This window comes from Anoplophora glabripennis, unplaced genomic scaffold (assembly GCF_000390285.2).
Source record: "Anoplophora glabripennis isolate ALB-LARVAE unplaced genomic scaffold, Agla_2.0 scaffold248, whole genome shotgun sequence".
NCBI classification, from domain to species: Eukaryota; Metazoa; Arthropoda; class Insecta; order Coleoptera; family Cerambycidae; genus Anoplophora; species Anoplophora glabripennis.
The window spans coordinates 619,106-634,093 of NW_019416351.1; the positions used below are offsets into that span (position 1 = coordinate 619,106).

A 14,988-nucleotide genomic window follows, 5' to 3' on the forward strand; every position below is an offset into this window, starting at 1 on the left:
GTCATCATAATGATTGATCTAGATGACCCGGGTCACTAAAATACACGAGTCTTCCCATCACTACATACGGGTCTCGGGAGCGGCGGCGTACTCCGTAAACCTCTGCGATCAATTTCATTACATAGTGCCACAGCACGGCCATACGAGATTAGCTGAGGTCCGCGACCCGAGTGATCCGACAGAACTTATATCGGGATTCGGGTCAGTTAGATCATCGTAAAGATCCGAATCTTTGATCCGGGTCAGACCCGACCCGCCCATCACTAGTAGTTGAACAACCCAGTTGCGCAGCTAAGTTGTATTATATACAAGTTGACTCTGTCCTCTAATAACCTATGTCAGCCATACGCGGAGAACGGCAGACTTTGCAAACATAAAAAACTATGCATAGATATGTTCTAGCATTTATTGTATCTACATCTTCCAACCTCAATAGTGGTAACCAATAAGCAGTCGACGCGGCAAAAAATGTTTTTAAATTTTGCATAGTTCCATTTCCTCAAAATGAATGTATCATCGATGAAAGTTAAAGTTATAAATAACAATGGAATGGATAATTAGAATATTCAACTTAGGTATTGTAAATATTTATATTGTCAAAAGGTAAAGATTTGATATTTAGAAAGATAATTGCAAATAATGGTGTATATGAAATGTCAATATAAATTTCTATAATGAATTTGTCACATTTAAAATAAGAAATAATGCAAGGTCAGGCTTTACCATAACTATATTTCATTGCAATCAAATAGTGTGTCATTTCGTAGAAAAGATATTTAAAAATGCCTGTGTCTACCCGTTTCTTGTACATCACTGTGCATAATACACTGATAATCTAACAATTTCCTTTTTTTCTCAACAGAGGTTTTTTAGTCTAGTTCAATCAATTTGTCCATAATTTGAGTATTTTAAAATTTTGTTATATGTTAGCGAAATGAAACCACAACTTCATTTAATTATTTAGAAATAAAACTATAACATAATTCAACATACAATTAAAGTATCTGAAAACATATATAACGCTTATAACTAAATGCCATAAAGTGTCATTTATCCATCCCTGTAGTAGCGTCTCTTGAGAGTTCTGTACTTTTTAAGCATATAGAGCGTTTCTACTTCCTTAACTATGTACTGGGCATGTGCTATCAGTTTTTCAATTTTCTCCGGATCTTTCTCGTCTTTATTTTTCATAAATGCACCATGTAGCCTTTTACGGAAAAAGTCAAAACCATTTGGCCAGTCTCTTCCTAAATAAAGAAGCTAAAACACAAGTAAAACAATTAAGAAAGGGTAGCAATTCTTCTGATATCATCTACCGTCTTATAAAGTTCTATAACTCTAGCTCGTTGGGACATAGCAGACGTTAGACCTAAAATCAGAACGAGCATTGTCTACATAGTTTTCTGGTGATATTAATGTATTTCAATGCACTTAATAACATTATAATTTCAAATGTAACAATAGAATTTCGAGATGCAGACAGAAAAAAAAATTGTTAAGTAAAATTATTAACCTGGATGTATAATATCTAGAAGTAACTTTGATTAGTAAATAATAAGATTCGTAAGATCTAAACTACAAATAATTATCTTTTTAAGTTCAAGTCCAAAGTTTACAACACAGATTTTTTTATAGGTTTTCTACATTGTTTTCAAAATACTGTGAATTGAATGTCAAAAGATCAGGTGTACAAAGTATAAATAACTTCCTTATTTCGGTGGAAAGAGTATTGGTAGAGTAAATGGTGTAATAGTTAGTAACTCACAGTCAAGAATTTACAAAAATAATAAAAATATTATGTGCTTAGTAGCTTGAAAGTTACGGTTTTCTTTATTAAATTTATCAATTAGTATTGACTTGTGTACAGTTCTTAGTTTAACAGTTTAAATGACGATGCACAGATTAGAATTATTATTTTAGAATTGGTAAGTGCTGCAATGACTGCAATGTAGGAGAAAATTTTTATGGACGCATCGGACAGAAATCTGTAGGTTGGCGACACTGTTTCCCCTAAATGTCAAATCAAAGTTCTCCATATGGTAAACATAACCTTATTTATCGTCTGTTTTTAAAAGTGATGTTTGAAATAATGTGCAATTATAAACATGTAGGATCAGGAGAATAAAGGAAGCAACTTCAAATAAACAAATAGGAGTTCTGTAATAAACATAAATTATGGAGAATAAGATTCAGACACAGACTGACACCAATTTGAGGGCTATGCTAAATAGCCCTGCAAGATTCACCCCAGCTGTACCCACTCCAGATTGGAATTCTACTCCAAGTCAACCTGCCCCTAGCCAAACTACTCCGACAAGCGTACCTGCTACGGTAATTCTATAAAAATGAATTCTAACCGTTTTAGTTTTGACGAAACTATTCACTAATTCTGATGCAACATGTCGAAATACGAATACATGCAAAAATACTATATTATATTTTTCAGCAAAATATATAATGGGACATTTTTAGGCACCGTCAATAAAAACCAATGCCTCCATTATGACCGTGGCGACTCCAGGATCTGCCGTCGGAGAGCCGCACACGAACATCACACTGCAGTAAGTAGATTTGATTTAAAACTACCCACATGTACCTATACTTTCGTAGGAACTGTGTCGCCACGGTGGACCTACATACGATATTAGACCTGCAGACGATCAATGCTCGGACGAGGAATACAGAATACAACCCGCGCCGCTTCCACGGTGTTATAATGAGACTGAGAGAACCTAGAACCACTGCACTTATATTTAGATCGGGAAAGATAGTGTGCACGGGGGCAAGGAACGAACACGACGGCCTATTAGCATCGAAGAAATTCGCTAGGATCATTCAAAAACTTGGATTCAACGTTAGTATATGTCAATAAATTGAGGGACTGTGATTATAGTAATTTTTTTAATTTTCAGGTGCAGTTTGCGAATTTCAAGGTACAAAATTTGGTCGCAACGTGTGATTTAAGGTTCCCGATTAAGCTGGAGAATCTAAATATGATGCACGGGCAGTTTAGTAGGTAAATATCTTGAATTCACACAATCTTTCTTCATAGACCATATTGTAATATTTTTTTCAGTTATGAACCGGAGCTCTTCCCTGGGTTGGTATACAGAATGATCAAACCGAGGCTGGTACTGCTTATTTTTGTCAACGGGAAGATCGTTTTTACCGGGGCGAAATCCAGGCAAGACATCAAAGACGCTTTGGATAACATCTACCCCATCTTGAGGAGTTTTAGGAAGAACTAATACTTAGCCAATAATATTTGTTATATATTTTTTAGTCAAGTCTTTATAAGCTGTAAATCTTAAGGCCTTTCCGACTAATTCAAGCGCAACATCTTTTATACCGTTATATATTTTTTAGTTCCTTTTTTATGTCCAATAAAGTGTTTTTAATGTTGTTATTTATTAATGGGGGTCATGGGAAATAGATTTTTTTTTAGTATGAATACAAACAAATTAAACACTAATTATCAAAATAAAAGAATTTTGCAATTATTTCACCTTATTATTTTCTACAATGAGTTTTTGAGTGGTCAAACGAGCGTTGAAAAAACAAAAATGATGTGAATTTACTCTGCAATAATATTATTTAGGGTGTCCCAGAAATAAGTGTCAAAATTTTAACCACTAATTAAACATATAAAAAGCTACAATTTTTGTCCGATAATTTTTTTTTTAAACAGTTTTAATTGTTTTAAATTTAAAATTTTTATTACCCGCCAGTAAAGCATAACTTGAAATGCTTAGTTGATTTCACATAAACTAAAATGGGAATTAATATAGTATTTAAATGTAATAAAAAAATGTGAGTTTTCAAAAAAAACTAATAGACAAAATTTATTGCTTTAGTTTTAAATAGGTAGTCAAACATTGTGTACTTATTTGACTTAACAAGAATAACAGGAGGTGACATCTATAACATTAATTTAAAACTACTCTCATAGAGAAAAGCATAGACACAAGGAGCAAGAACTCCATGTAAACAAATATCTTACCAAATTAGAGGGCGCTAGTGTCCCACATAGCCAGAAATAATGGTGGGAAGATAAAGGAAGCGGCAGTTTGAATTAAATATCAATCATGCCGTTTTTGTGCTGTGTTAAAATCTTTAAAATAAATAATGTAGGCTACTTTGAATTAGATAAATAAATCAATAAATAATGAAAATATGTCGATGTAGAATATAGATCTTATAAACTACTAGGTTTAGTTTACTCGGCCTATGGTGTACAAGGAACATTAGCGACCCTAGCGGTAAAAACTATAAGTAATTTCTACTACTACATTTACATTGACTAATTTTGTCAATTTTCCCGTATGAGTATGAGTTCATGCTCCTTGTCTAGTCTCTAGAAATGTTAAAAAGGTATTAATAAAAACCAAATGATCAAATATAATGATAATATCACTGGCTATAAACACATTTGCTGAAGCATGACGTCACCAAGGAACAATTGACTCACGTTCGAACACAAATGAGCTATATATTACATATATACAGACAATTTAAGTTAATAGTGATACGTAATACTTATAGTTGTCAAATTTACATATAAATCGTGTTTAAAAAGTTAGTTTTATCGTTGTATCGTGTCACTTCTACCATTATGTATAAGTATTTACTTATACAATGCTTCTATACCTACGAAAAAAAAAAAACGTTCAGCGTAGAGTTTCCTCGCAGCTAAATATAATTCGTTATTACAACTTCCGATTAATACTGTGCCTATTTTATTTTGAACTTCCGTGAGTTCGGGTAATTATGAAAAATTAATAAGCCGAACCGAAAATAGAAGAAATTGGAAGAGACAACGTCCATTATTTAGCTAAAGCTGTAGGAATCGGAAATAACCTTTCTAAAAATAGCACTAATAACTTGAAATGAAATCGAATTTTCACACCAAAGGAGTCCGTATTTCAGAATAATAAAATGTATTATGCTTTGTAACTACCAGTAATTACGAGAATAAAAAGTTAAAATCAAGTAAGGATTATAGCCTAGATTTCTAATTTTATTCTAAGAAAGTTAATAAATTAGTAAATTAAACTATACATATTATCAAGGTGACAAAATTCAGAGGAAACAAAGGGCAACAAATTTCTTCTTTATCTTTCGGTTATAACACAATATAATTGCTTTGTATCGTTGTTGCTCTTCATATTGACTTTATTGAAATTTAATTGAAATGTGCATTCACTTGTGATTACAAGTATCTGTTAGTGGCAGGTATATATTTCATTTGATTTTTCCACAAGGAGAAAATTACTTAATAGCTACTGTATCTGATTTTGCGTAACAGAATTGTCTCCGTTACACAACCTTGTGGAGCTTTTATTAGGCGATGGGGGCGTTATTTGTATATAATCGGATATGCGTTTCAATGTGTTATCAAATGCTTATAATTGAAAAACAGTCTACAACTTTCCCTTCCGGCATTTTGAATGCGGCAGCGCCATCTGTTCTTACAAATTTTCTATTTTCTATTGCTCCGAATGGTGGTCTATGCTCCAAACCAATACAAGTACAAGAACTCTATGCTAATGTATCTCCTCAGTATTGTGCTTCTTCCCTCCATTTTCAGAGAGGAATTTTATTACCGTCAAGGCACATTATGCATATTTGTTGCCATTATGACAAATCAATAATTCCTATTACAATTTGTGTCAAATATAATCTTTTGTCTGTTTTGGTCAAAGCGCAATAATTAAGATGAGTGTAAATTGTCTCTGTTTTGACGTCAGCAGACCTTTCGAAGCCATCAACAACTCGTGACGCCAATGGTACGTCGTCTTGGTTACAGACGAGACGATCTATATCGCAAGTTCGAAATATAGACGGTAATAATACAAATCAAGCCATATGTTTTCAAAACAACTGTTTTCATTATTCCGATACATACTCACGCATGAAAAGTTTTATTGGAAGGATAAATATTACGAATTAAATGTCCACAAATATTTGACTAATAATATATGTACCTACATACCTAATTTTTGGAATAGTAGGTAGCTATTTAATTGTGTCAAAATACTCGAAAAAACTGTTGGTGGAAATGACAATAATTTCTTTTGGAATAATGAATTATATTATAGTAACCAGTATAACGAAAATATTACCTATTCGAGTCAAAATAATTTTTTCGTAAAACTACTACAATAATTATCGTTATCATCTATATAATATATATTTCAACGCACCAATCACCAGTAAACAAAAATGAACAAGCGCAATTTATTTTTCATATATTGGTACTACTGAAAACCAAATAAAAAGTTGAACGTCGAATGTTTGGCGGGCATCACTAATAACATGAAACCCCCAAAGAAGAAATTACTGTCAGTTATGTTACCGTGTCAGTGTAGCAATAAATATTTAATTATTTTTCTAATTTTTTCGCTTAGTGACTTACGAGTTAACATTCTTGGTTGTTTAGTTGTTAGTGTGATTTCACAGTGCAAATCTTATTTGGAGGTCTATGAGGAGGTCTACGATGATTCAACAGATGAGTCTCTAAATATTTGCCCTAATTGTCAATTAACAGGTTAATGAGATTGCATCAGTTTAAAAATTCACTTCCTTTATTGCAACTGAATCTATTCAATCGGTTTTTAGATACATATTTTTTTATTCTGTTCCTAAGTCTTGCGATATGGTAGGGCCTGGTGTGGAAGAACATTTACGGCCTCTATAAAAAAATATACACAAAGCACCTCCTTGCTCAATGTCGCTGAAGATTAGTGTGTATTCTCCCAGGAGTAAAAATAATATTCTTTCTCCTCGGTATATAGAGTCGCCTGTAAACCATTTTTTATTTTCACCCCGGCAAAAGAATCAACGAAATAAATATAAGAATAAGTTATATTTAAATATCCATCATTTTTTAGACATTTCAGGACATTCATGAGTTTGGATATTTTTTAAATTAAAAATCAGCGTCTAGCAAAAATATCGTAGGTACCTTTACATTGAAGCACAAATGTGTATTTTGGTCACATAATCATAGGATAGGTTCGTGTACGTAATAATATCTAATATACCTAATACATACACGAAAACAGTGGTTTTAATTTTATTTACCTGTATAAATATAATTACAGCGTCATAGTTCATAGTTAAATTATATACTTTTGCTGGTTAAAAATAGGAAATCAATAGATAATTTACGATGTTATAAATTATAAATATTAATAAACTGAAGTGTGGAATCGTATTTTCCTTTACGTGAATAATTGAAGCGAATGATATACCTAATAGAAATAAATGTCCACGATATATTTAAGCATTGTTCTGGTTAATATCAAACGACCAGATAAAAATAGGAAGTCGGTATCGGAAATCGAGGAATCAATGATCAGTATATGTTTGACTTTAACAACTTTAACTTAATGAAGTTGGTGCTCTTTTATAAGTACTTGTTTGGGAATTCATTGCACCTTGACCTCAGCTTTATGTTGATTTGTTTGTTTTGAAGTTAGAAAAACAATATTTGACTTGATACAACTGATAGTTTTTTTATAACCAGTATTACTGCTTATACTTTTTGCAACAACAGCTTATTGATAATATTTTCTTTTTTTAAAAGATTATTTCAACGAACTTTTTATCAGAGATATTATTCACCAAAATTAACCCTTGTTCATTCCTATTGTCTCAAAATCCTGCCAAGCATCGCGTGTTTCCCCAGCACATGTGTGCCACCTTATCAAAGCCGTAAACACGCTTTGTTTTTTTTTATTATTAACTTCCTGAAAAGATAAGTTTGTTTTATACGTACAACACAAAAGCTATTTTTACCTGCAAGTTTAAGCAAGCCATGCCGAAACCAGATTTTTCCGCCCAGATAAGGTTAATGAGGAAAATAATTAGAACGATATTAAATTCCTCCAGCTCTAGTGGGTTTTAAATTCTGGAGATCCACTGTGGATTTTGGGCTTATCGTCTTTTGTTTTTGAGATACCGGACGTTAAAGAGAATTTTTTGAAATCAAATTTTAGCCGTATCGTTTCCAAAAAATATCCCCATTGGATGCATTGAAATTTGATACAGATACTTTTTCGAGGAACGTTAAAAGAATTAGTGTTATTCGTTTTTTATCCTCTGCTAGTAGATCAGGGCGGATCTGTTTTGAGGTGGATGTGAGAGGGAGCAAGCAAATTTTTTCTGGATTACCTTCGCCCAAATTTAAAAACTTTGAAATCAGAAATAAATAATAAAAATCATTAATTTGAGTGCGACGCCTTGTTTCGTAGTATCCGACGATATCGAAAATCTTTCAGCGACGTAAATTTCCACAGCCGGTATTAATCCACCCCTGACATCTAATAAAGAAAACTTCCCTGCCTTCGGGCATTCCCTCGTAACGGTAATGGCATTGGGAGCGCGTGTATTTAAACAACGAACTGAAATATCCACGGGGGAGGGCGTCGGAAAAATTCATTCATTCCAATTATTGTACAGGAATTTTCCTATAATAGTCGTTGCCAATACCGCGCGACATGTGACGGGCGTAGTATCTAGTATAGGCATCGATCGAAAGCGCACAATAAAAACAAATAAGGCGCGATGTTATAGTGCGGCAGAATTCTGAACAAAATAGACGTCAGGACAGTTGAAACAGTTTCATTGTCATCGTGTTATCATTAATTTAATAACCTTTTTCTGCGGCTAGCCTCCTCACGTACAGTGTCACACGTATAATAGTTTTCATTTCGTGCTTATCATTTGCGGCTTAATTTTGTACCCGTTTCATGTCGTTTTGAATTAATTTCAAAATGTATAGCAATCGTTTGTTTCTCATCGTTACGTCAGGTACATAACTTTCCACCAGAAATAAGCACAATTTTTTGCTATTTCTACCTATTTCTACAATCCTGGCCTGTTGGCGAAATTCTGATGTCAAATTCTTCAGTGGTTCAAACCACGTAGAGGGGAATCTAGTCTGCCGAACATGAATTTTTTTCCGTGTCTGTGTTATCATTTTTAATATCAGTTATTAACATTAAGGTATAAGTAAGGCATTTAAGGTATATAACAATTTCCCGTACAATTACCGCATTTTGACCAAATAATTGTTGTAAAATATCTAATAACAATTTTTTAATGGATGTTTACTTTAAAAAAGCACCGTCAATTCTACCGTGTAATAAGCCCGGCGATTTTATTATGTCTTGTTCGAGAATTGTGTGTGGGGCGCTGCGTAATGCAGAGGAACTGAAATGTCAAAGGTCGTCCTGCGAGCCCTGGAAATCATAAACAAGGTCATGAACAACTCCTCTGGACCAGCATAGCAGGGGTATTATCCCAAAGTCACCTATTGGAAAGCAGATTGCTTTTATAAAGGCCAAACAAAGGCATATTGTTTCCTTTGAGAAGTTATGATATGATTTTTGAGCAAAATGTAACTGATTTCTTCTGATTTAGCGCATTTAATCCGCAGTTTTTGGCTATTTTCATCGATTTCGAGCTTACTTGTGTAACTTTTTAGTTAGCTTAAGTTAAATTTATTTTATCTGCTCCCACTATAGTAAATAGACTACGTTGTTTTTAAGGAGGTAAGGGAATTTTACCATGCATATTTTATGAATAAATAAATAAAAATATTTGATGAACATTACATTTTATTAATTATTATGAATGAATATTTATAGTAATTGTACAGTTATTATATTTAGTAACATTTATACGTATAATTTACCAGTACTCGACTGGTAAATAATACTTACCTCCTTTATGGTGTAAATAACTATTTTTTTAAGTCTGATACATTTAAGGATCTACGTGAAAATCACTCTTTAATTTTCGATCGTTTTGTGTAATGGATATAAAAATGAATAGTGTCTTAGAAGAATGAAGAATAAGCATTTTCTAAATTTATTCAAAATGAAGTTAAGGGTTATTATAACAAAAGGAAGCTTTCTCACAAATAAAACAGGCTAAAAAATATAAGTGACTCGTATGCCCAAAGATTAAAATCCTAATACGGTTTTTGAAAAGCAACAGAAATGTGTGCCCATCCCCAGGTCGTCAGCCTCTCGCTTTGCCCAGATAAAATTAAACAGCCCAACTCGTGATTAACACCGGGTTAGCCTAGTTCTAATAAATTACGCTTTTTATTTTACAAAACTGCGGCACTTTATTTTGTGTGTGGGGTGAATTTTGTCCATTAATATTCGCCTACGCTCCTCTGGGCCTCCCGGCATAGCATCCGCGTGGGTGTAACGTGGATTTAAGCTCGCAAAGATGGAGCCTAATAGCGGGTGGGATAATTCAGCTTTACTACGCAATTTGCCAACTATCTAATGAGTTCTCCAAGGAGTTCTCTTAAATTTCAACGGGACGTATTCAACAAATAGCAGGACTTCTAGGATCAGATTTAATTGTCCCTGTGTTAGCTTGAACCGCGAATTATACAGGGTGTCGAAAGAATAGTAATCAAATTAAAAAAAGCTATGATATAGAAAACGGTAGAAGATGTCACTCTGTATATATATTTCCGTCACTATCCCCAGGATATAGAGGTCCGCCATTTTCCTCCTCATAGCCATCCCATAATCGTAGAATGTCCTATTCATGCAGAAAGATCCGTCACCAAAATGACTCCGATCGGACCATTCCTGCGCCCAGCGGTCTCGACCTAACATAACTCTTATATCTCTAGCATATTAAATAAATAGTACCTTATTTACGTAAGGGTCCAAATTTTTCATATCTGATGTTAGAAATATCGTTTTTACTTAAGTAAAAAAAAATTTCGTCTGTTTTGGTTTCTAAAAATAATTAAAAACCACCCTTTTTCTTCATTCTTTATAGGGTTACACCTAAAAAAAATTTAGGGTATGCCTTCAATTGTGCATCACGATTTTTTAGGATTTCGGTGTCTCGGTTGACAAACAAAAGGATTACTCAAAATATCTTACAATTCCCGTCTCCTTTGTCTCCGTTGTCACGAAATTAAGACTAAAAAATACAAAGGGTCTCAGTAACAGTAAATGAAATGGCGTGGCTCGAGTTTAGAAAGCCTAAAAGCTTGTTTCGTACAGGATCGCTACTGACAAAGGAAAAATAATAGGGGATAAAATTTGTTAAAACGGTATTTTTTTGCATGAAAATCAGCGTTCAATTCTTTGTTAAATATCGGGTCGTAAGTCATGTACTTTACTATAAAAGTATTGAGCACTGAGCTAATGCAAATTAAATTAAAAAAATTTCGTACATGCTCATAAAATTGACAGGTTATATACCATTTGACAACAAATATATCCTAAACAAACGATTCCAAAACATACCTAGTATTTTTTAATTAAATAATATCGCTAAGCTTCAAACGAATTCTTTTTTCTAATTACAGGTATAACAAAATTTTAAAAATCACTATTTTATTTAAATCTAAACTAGAGTAACCATATTAATACGTACTCCTTAATAAATATTTTGCGTTGTCTACTGTCTTTTTATTGCTTACTAGTCGCATTGTAAGCGTAATTTATTTTACACTGGTTCGGTAACACGAGTAACATCATACCCCATAAAGGAAAAGGATACGTTGTTCTGTTTAACCATAAACTTCCAGCCAATTTTATGACCCATTACGTTGACACTAAATTTTTTCTAGCCTCTCAATCTCGCTTATCACGAAGTAAGTCGTCTTTTATTAAATTATAAAAGTAATACTGAGTATATACTCTTTTCGCTTCGGAGATGTAGAAGTCTACATTTTTTATAAAGTGTCATAGATACATTTATTGAGAACTACATTTTTTATAGGAGAAATATCTTCTGTCGGCTAACGCTATAAATAAATATTTTACGACAGCTCTTAAACTTTTTTAAATAACCTGATGTCCTGTGAGAAGCAAGTAGATCTCGAAAACGTCGACTCTGGTTTTCTACAGTTATTTAACCAAGATAATGTTCTTAGAGCCAGTACAAAGTATGATTATCCGAATTCACGTTCACTATATTGTCTGCGCCTTATTGCATATAACTAACCCACTGTCGCGAACTGAGGCTCCTACATCCAAAATGCCCAGGCTATCTAAAGAATTACATCCGCTAAGACTCTAAGACACATTTTGCTAGAATATACTTAATTCGCTGAAACCGGTTATAGTTATAAAAAAAGGTATCTGTGTATGACAGTTAACTTGTTGATGTATCGTTAATTCACCGTGAATGTCAGCCAAACGCTGCGGAGGCATCGCATCACTTGTACGAAAGTGTAATGCGATATTTTCAACTTTTAGTGGTAATTTTTGGTAATTTCTCGGTTTCCGCGTTAGACTGACACTCCGTATATATTCACAGAGGAAATTTCGGAGAGCAATATTGTTTCATTTCCGCTTCCGCTCCGTAGTGTTGCCAATAAACACCGACGAGTTTATGTAAAAAGCAATCCAGGCGCGATAATAGATTCGATATTTCCTGGATTTGACACGTCCTGAAATTCCAGCTCGTCGCTAGAGGGTCGTGTGCATAAACATGAAATCATGACAGGTAAAATAAATAACCTAGTTTTCTATCGATTGGGCCGTTTAACTTCCGTGGGCAGTGGTAAATTAGTCCTAGGCATGGGTCGTTGTCCTTATTGCTCTAAAAGGAAAGGGAAAAGGGTTTTTTTCGATGACACTTTTTTAAAAATGTTTTTTTATGGAAATAAATGGAAAAGGATTTATGAATGCGGTGTATTTGCATTGAATATAGTAGAAACACGAGATTATGAGTAAAATCAGTGACTATAACAAGAATATACACTCAAAAACGTGATTTGCCAACATATTGAGAACTGCTGTGGTCGAGAGGGAATGACACGCCATGCCATTATACATCACAGCAATCTGCGATACGATAAACATCCCGTACATCGCCACCATCAAAGCACCATTAATAATGATCAGGAGCGACGTAACATAATCACAGCGAAAACAACGGACCTACGGCTATTCCTGCCGAGAGTGCACCCCAGAACACTGACTAATTAATAGGTTGGAGCAGCAGCATGCATCTGACAAAGCTGCCGACGATGAGGTTACCATTTAATTAATCAGTTTTCCTAGACGCTGCATACCCAACAAAGGTACTTTGGTGGTCGTAGAGCAACAACCGGAAAGAGGGATATATCGCATCGCACACGAGCCCAGGCCGAAAAGTCCGAAGCAATTTAGAATTAGGGAGATGATAGTGTGGCATTTTCACGGGTGACTGTACGGAGTGGTTTTATGGTGGACCTTTCCCGCAATTGCTTTTATTGCGGTTGTTAATGTACTCGCTAAAATTAAATAGTAACAAATTTTAAGTGGTTTCATTGTGACTATAGTCTGTTTAGAAATGAAAGAGAGTAATAAAAGCTCATTATGTATACAAATCGTAAATAAATGTAGTACTGGTGCTTATATTCAATATTTTTATATTATGTATTTTCGGTGTAGATGAGGTGTATTTTTACAAAAACTTCGTGCGATCGGACTGTACTAAATTGTAGCAGGTAGCTAAAATTTAATCCCCGACAATCCGTCTTTGTCTATGCCGCTTCAATTTCTCGGTCCATTTCTCTTATAAGTAAACAATATAAAAACAGCATTTCAAAACATGAGGCTACTTTAAGCATCATAACCGGGTTAAGAGGGTTTTTAGTAATTCAAATAAAATTATTCAATATTATTATCAAAATATTTATTTAAATTTAATGAATAGACTTTTATTCCACACAAAAATATATGTATTTTGAAAATTCAAATTATGGTGAGTAAATGTAGTGTTGTATAAATGTACAATAAAGAAAATAAAAAAGTAGGTATATTAAAATTCATCCTCTGAATATTCTGATGAATTATCTTCGTCTCCTAGATTGATAACGATAGGTTCCACAGTAACGTCAATTAAATTATCGAGTTCCCACATTTTCTCCTCTTCTTTTTGTACATGATGTATACATCTTTGCCAGTTATCTGCAGTTACTCGTTCCAAGGAATTTTTTAACAAAATTTTCACGTCACTTAATTTAAACGTCGTATTATTTCGCGCTACATCTCCTTTTACCTGCGCCCAGACTAATTCGATTGGGTTAAGTTCACAGTGATAAGGTGGTAACCGTAGTACCGTTATTTGGCGATTTGTTGCCATTTCATCGATAACATATTTTTTCTGATCTTTATTAAGATTGACAAGTGTCAAAAGTTCCTTTTTCACCATATTTGTTTCAAAAGAAATGTTTTTTCCGGATAACCATTGAATTATATCGGCTTTCCTCCAAGCAGTCGTAGGCGTCCGCTCGGTCTGCCGTGAATGGTAACTGGCATTATCCATGACAATTACAGACCCCGGAGGAATAAGATCCAACATCTGTGTAAAATACTCTTCGAAAACATCTGCGTTCTTGTCTTCGTGATAGTCACCTGTATTTTTAGATTCAAATAAAAGTAAACCGCCATCTACAAAACCACTGGCACTACCTATATGTGACACTCGCCCTTTACCTGAAGGTGCCTTGAACCCTGTTGAAAGTCCATCCAAAAATGCTTGTCGAAAACTTTTTACATTTTTATCTTGCCATACTTTTGTTACAGTATATCTCTCGTTGACCCAAGTTTTAGTTTTTTTCTAATTTAACAAAATAAAAAAAAATCGTAAACAAATGGAATAAAAAATATAAAAAAATTTTTATTGAGTAGTCCAATAATTACTCTATAAAATTGTCATGAATAGTGGAAGCCGTAACTTCAATAGTTTAAAAGTTATAGTTATTTAAAGAATTAGATAATGCATTTTTTTATAAACAAATGCTTATAAAAATATAACCATTGTAGATATGAAGCAGGTAAATTCATGTTATAGATCAATAAATTATCTAAAAGATCTATCTGAATGTCAAAGACCGTATCATCAATAGTTTAGAAGTTATAACAATTTATAAGTTTATAAAATAGGTGACCGCTTCAACTTTGATGTGATAAAGTATTTAAAAATGCAATAAAAATTAGAAAAAAA

General features: G+C 33.5%; 2 protein-coding genes across 2 annotated transcripts; one reads left to right on the forward strand and one right to left on the reverse strand.

Annotated features, from left to right (window-relative positions):
• Positions 1–947: 947 nt before the first annotated feature.
• On the reverse strand, positions 948–1,669 carry LOC108908619 (electron transfer flavoprotein regulatory factor 1). The gene is made up of 3 exons (XM_018712704.1): positions 1,514–1,669; positions 1,317–1,369; positions 948–1,260 (listed from the first exon to the last, which is right to left on the reverse strand). The coding sequence occupies exons 2-3, from the start codon at positions 1,353–1,355 to the stop codon at positions 1,051–1,053; spliced, it is 249 nt and encodes an 82-aa protein (XP_018568220.1). The 5' UTR covers positions 1,356–1,369; positions 1,514–1,669; the 3' UTR covers positions 948–1,050.
• Positions 1,670–1,998: 329 nt separating this feature from the next.
• On the forward strand, positions 1,999–3,402 carry LOC108908612 (TATA-box-binding protein). The gene is made up of 5 exons (XM_018712695.1): positions 1,999–2,331; positions 2,473–2,561; positions 2,611–2,854; positions 2,913–3,016; positions 3,077–3,402. The coding sequence occupies exons 1-5, from the start codon at positions 2,176–2,178 to the stop codon at positions 3,246–3,248; spliced, it is 765 nt and encodes a 254-aa protein (XP_018568211.1). The 5' UTR covers positions 1,999–2,175; the 3' UTR covers positions 3,249–3,402.
• The last annotated feature ends 11,586 nt before the right edge of the window (positions 3,403–14,988 follow it).